Source organism: Cryptomeria japonica, chromosome 8, assembly GCF_030272615.1.
Source record: "Cryptomeria japonica chromosome 8, Sugi_1.0, whole genome shotgun sequence".
Classification (NCBI taxonomy): Eukaryota; Viridiplantae; Streptophyta; class Pinopsida; order Cupressales; family Cupressaceae; genus Cryptomeria; species Cryptomeria japonica.
The window spans coordinates 6,869,746-6,875,011 of record NC_081412.1 but is presented as its reverse complement, the minus strand read 5'-3'; the positions used below and the strand labels follow the sequence as shown (position 1 = coordinate 6,875,011).

The window sequence follows — 5,266 nt, the reverse complement described above, 5'->3', positions numbered from 1 at the left end:
AGTCATTTGTTTCACTATTTTTCTCCTTTCTAGGCTCTTCGTGGTAGTATAAACTCACAATGGAGTTGTTAATTCACCCTCGTGGTGAATTATAATAGATGGTCATCTTTGTGGAGATCAATAAAGTTAGATTGAGAAAATAATCCTTCTTCTAAGGTGGTGAAATCTTGGTTGTCATTTTAGAAGAGCTTGGCATGGATCTCATCAAAGGATTTATTTGACAAGATGTCAACATTGACATCTCTTCCATGTTTGTGTGTAATATCTATACCCTCATTAGTGGAAAGGAACTTACCAAGGCTATAAGACAATATTACATTTTGAATAAGAGTATGATAGCATAGAAGCAATTGTTGACAACATTGCTCGTGTGAGTACTCTTCCGCTCAAAAGATTTGAATGCCATAGATCTGCTTAAATTGATATTATTTGTGACACTAAGAGTAGATTCATGATATTGAATATAAAATATAAATATTTAAGATTCTCAAAAATTGCTGTGGCACGCCATAAACCTAAGAAGACATCCTCAGCCTGCAATCAAGGTGTTCCACGACGACATATTTCTTTGAGGCATTTTGTCAAACAGTTCACGTGCCTGACCTATGCTTCCACCTTTTGCGTATCTTGAATGATAGCATTCTCTCAAATAATTCTTCAAGCCATTATGTCAAACAGTTCACGAACCTTGTCGAAGCTTATACATTTTGCATACATTTCTATCAGGGTAGCTGCAGCTACAACATCTGACAAAATTCATTTCCAGTGTCCCATTGGGGATGTCCATACGTAAAGCTCCCATTTTCGTATGGCCCGGGAAGATACTGGCAAAGGTTGCAGGGTCTGGGTTTACAACTACTAATTGCATTTGGTTGAGATTTGTTGAATCTTTTTCGAGAAATCCATTTTGTGCATATCCTGCAATCAAATAAGTTCCATGCTAGCATACTTCTTTGAGGCATCTGGTCAAACAGTTCATATGCTTCCACATTTTGGATACATGTCTATCAAAGTATTTCCCATTGTAAGATCTGAAAGTTTTTGCCCTTTTGTTATGCTTTGATGGATGCGTATACCCTGTTCCAAAACTCCCATTTATCAACAGCATCGTGAGCATGCCCATGTCTTCTGTCTGCTGCAGAAACCACTGGCATAGACATTCTAGCAGGGATGGAAATCTTTACACCTGACAAAAGTCTTCCATGACGGCGGTGAAACAATGTGAGTGCCCGCTCTTTAATGCCATCCAACGCTTTCAAACTTTTGCGCGGGGAGTTTTCAAATTCAGAAGTTAACGGTGACTATTATTTAAACCGGACAGACGGGAGGGAACGGTCGTTACTGAAAGAAACGGTGGAAACCAAAAATCTGAAAACGGGAACGCTGTGAACGGGAAATGTCAGCTCAGTGGACCTGACACACCGAAGCAGTCAAAGCTTCGAGTGTGCCGGTTAAGCCCGGCCCTCCTGAATATGCTGTGCATGGCCAATTAACACAAAAAGCAGATGTTTATAGCTACGGAGTGATTGTCCTAGAGATTGTGAGTGGAAAGAAGTGCAGCAAAACTGGACTTCCGCATCCCATGGAGCTTCTTTTGCAATGGGTATGTATGCTTCTTAAATTTATGCCGCAACATATGAAATGAGATGATGTTCAGCACTAATCTGGTGGACATGTTGTAGAATCTATTGGAATTAAAATTATACATACAATAATATAAATTATAATATTAGTTTCTATAATATAAAAATTTATACTGGTGTCCACAAATAAGTGAAATAGACCAGAATGACCATACAAGTAGATTATTACCGAAAAAAAAATCACCTACAACATCGTGAAGTATCAAAACAGCTAACTAAAAAGTACAATCCGATGTTGATCATCATGAAACTAGCTAACTAAAAAGTACAATCCAATGTTGATCATCATGGAGTGTGAAATGTGTCCCAAAGATCGAGTCTAAAAATGCCATTTAGAGAATGATCTGCCTTCGAGGCAGACATTGATAGTATCCTTGGGGATAGAACATTGGCATTTGGAGTCGAACACGCGAAGCTGTAAGCTCGCTGAGCTTCAAGAGGGTAGCTAGCAGATACTATTATGTGTTGTTTCTTTAAGTATAATTAAGTGTTTTAATTATTTTCATGTAATTAGTTTCTCTCCTCAATCTACATTCTATTTTATTGGTGCTTCCGAAAAAAGTCATATGACAATTTGATGTATTGTAAATACACGATGCACCACCAAATCTGGGACTAACTAAATGTCTCTTCCCATATTTTTAGTTTGTTTGAGAAAATGGTGAGGCAACAGTAGTGGTTAGTGGTTGGGGGAGCGTGTCCCCATGGAACACTGGTTCTACCCCTAATTGAATTTTCTTATAATTCCTAGAATAACAGGTTTATAGGTAAATGTACATTTCAAACCATGCATGCTGTAGATCTTAAAGGAATTGTGGACTTAATTTGATCTACCAGTAAGCCCACAAGTAAACTGAAATGCTACAAATTTTGTAGGGAGCATTCAAGAGATAAATCAACAGGTTTGGCACAAATCATAGGCAATGAATGAATAATTTATGAAAAATATTGATTTACATAAGAGGGGGAATTTATTGATGGAAAGAGATATGGTTAGAGTACATTTGCAGAAGAAGAGGTATTCTGAAGGCACTTACAACAATATAAAGCCCAAGAAAATCAGGCCTTGCATGATTTTGAAGAGGATAAATAACAATTCTTATGTGATTGACATTCCTGAGGATTTGGAAATCAGTCCTCTCTCTAATATGACTGACCTTTCTTCACACACTACTAAGACGACTGAATCAACATGACAGGACAAGAACTGGACCTAGTAACTGCCAAAGAAGAAAAGAGAACAGATTGAAAGAGTGTTAGATACCAAATTGGCTCCTACAAAAGACCAGGGCATATAAAATATATTTCGTTAAATGGGAAGGCCTACTGGATTCCTATAATACCTAGATCGGAGAAGCTGAGTTAATTAAATACAACAAAATAACCCCACAATATGACTCTAGACAAGGAGATTCAGAATTTTAGAATGTGGGATGGATGATGCACAACTGAATCTAGGAGTAACTAGATATTTTTTCCCGTATTGTTAGTTTGGTTGAGAAGCGGGGGTATATTGGAGGAGAGAGTGGCGAAGGGGACGTTTTTATCAATATTAGTAGTAGTAGAAAGTACCCTGTTTTTCGGAGAAAAACAAACAAGCATCAATACTTTGGTAGATGGTAGAAACTAGCTGTGATAGACCTGTAGAGAGAGGAGCTAAAAGAGAGGATTTTTATCTGTTGCTAGGCCCATTTAGAGCTACTTTGGTCTATTTAGCGAGGAGACAAAAAAAAGCCCTTTGGTTTTTTCATTTTCTGATAATAAGAGTTCTGTGTTTTTCCCTGATAGTTGTTCAGGTATTGCTTATCTTTACTGTATTTCATTTCTGATACTGGCCTGCTTGACTTTTGTTTGGTATTGCTCATCTACACTGTATTTGTCTTCTATTCTGCTGTTTTCAATCCTGTACGTGCAATAGGGTTATCTAACTTGCAGCAATAGAGGTTGTCTGCATCAAGACAGTACATATAAAAATGGAAGAGCTAATGAGCTCCATAACAATCGGTTTATAAGACAACACTTTCTAAAGGTTTTGGAAATGGATTGGCAAGCTGAGGGGTTTGATGTGAGTGAAATTCTATAATTCAGTCACTTAATAGGTGTTCTTCTGGGAAATCTTGGTGCTTAATCCTTGTAGACATGATACTTGATAGTAATGAGAGCTAAAAGGAAGATTCTTTTGAACCAGTACTCATAAAAGCTAAATCAATGCATTCAACTAGAAAAGCTTAAAAGGCACACCTAAATCCACGTTTTCTTGATCAACAGTTAAAACACAGAATTTGATCACATTCTGCTGAACCTGATTTCCAAGAAAATAGTCGAGTCGCAGGTTTTTAGAACTAAGGAATTAAATTTCAGCTTTAAGGTTGAAATCTGCAAATGGAAATTTTTGTATGTAATTTTTTGCCCCGCCAATAATCTTCCTATATAGTTTACCTGGGAAATAACAAAATAAACTATTTAATTTCATTTGCAACACTCCCTGATGATGTTAATCTAATTTCGATTGATGCAGGCTTGGAATTCATATGAAACAAACGAGAGCTTGAGCATTGCTGATCCAAAACTGGAGTTAGGGACTCTATCTGAAAACAAGCAAAGAGAAATATTAAGAGTTATACACAATGCTCTTCTTTGCACTCAAGGCTCTCCTACTAAGCGACCATCCATGTTTAATGTTGTGTCAATGTTAACAAATGATTTAGAGATTTCAGATGTACCCACTCCACCGGCTTTATTGGATCTTTCAACTGCAACTTCAGAAGCTTGTCCCTTAACGTCACATGGATCCATTAGTTTATCTCTCTTTCCACGCTAAGAGTTATAATTGATCTCCCTATTGATTGGGTTAAATTTGGATGCCACCAAATGAAACATTCCATGTTTGGTTGATGGACTGCCCATTTACAGTAAAACAAATGTGAATACACTAGTCACTACCAAATCGAATGGACGGGGAAGGAAGAACTCTTACAAAGTAAAGGATTTGTTTTAAAATTTCAGTATTTAAGAATTTGTTTTAAAATTTCAGTATTTCAATATTGATAGTTTCTTTCTTTGTGAACTTAAGATAGTTTATTTCTTCTGTAAATTTAAGGTCTATTCCGGTTTTCTCTCTTGTAGCTTCACACTTAGTCCTTATGCACTGTGGAATTATATGATGGTTTAATCAAAAAATTGAAGAATGGAAGAAAGTTGAATCAAAACTCACAGAAAAATCGCGAGTACTCGCGAGCCAGATATGGTCGTGAGTCACTCGCGAAAGAGTTTTGGGTTTCAAACGCAGGGATTTGTACCCTAAAAATCGCGAAAATAACGCCTAAATTCGGAAAAAAAAAATCGCCCAAAAACTGAAAACAAATCAATAACTAATCTGAATGGAGCAGCCGGTGGCCAAAAATTAGCAGCACTGCGAGTGACTAGAGAAACAGCCTCCCCTTCATTCTCCAAAAAGATTTTCTGCCAATATAACAGCACTGCGAGTGACTAGACCATTATAGTTCATTTCTTACAAATTGAAATCTTACAAATTGTAGCATATAAGCATGGAAACATAATCAAAATGACTAGTAGTGTTTTCAAAAAAATATGTAGAGAATGCACAATATAATTATAAACAT

General features: G+C 36.8%; 1 protein-coding gene across 1 annotated transcript; it reads left to right on the top strand.

The window, feature by feature from the left end:
* Positions 1–632: 632 nt before the first annotated feature.
* On the top strand, positions 633–4,464 carry LOC131857353 (cysteine-rich receptor-like protein kinase 42). Its single transcript, XM_059209786.1, has 2 exons — positions 633–1,603; positions 4,162–4,464. The coding sequence occupies exons 1-2, from the start codon at positions 1,583–1,585 to the stop codon at positions 4,462–4,464; spliced, it is 324 nt and encodes a 107-aa protein (XP_059065769.1). The 5' UTR covers positions 633–1,582.
* The last annotated feature ends 802 nt before the right edge of the window (positions 4,465–5,266 follow it).

Excerpts from the sequence above, each read along its gene's own strand:
- LOC131857353 (XM_059209786.1), top strand. The coding sequence starts at position 1,583 with ATGGAGCTTCTTTTGCAATGG. Across the intron at positions 1,604-4,161 it reads TGGAGCTTCTTTTGCAATGG|GCTTGGAATTCATATGAAAC; the intron begins GTATGTATGCTT and ends CGATTGATGCAG.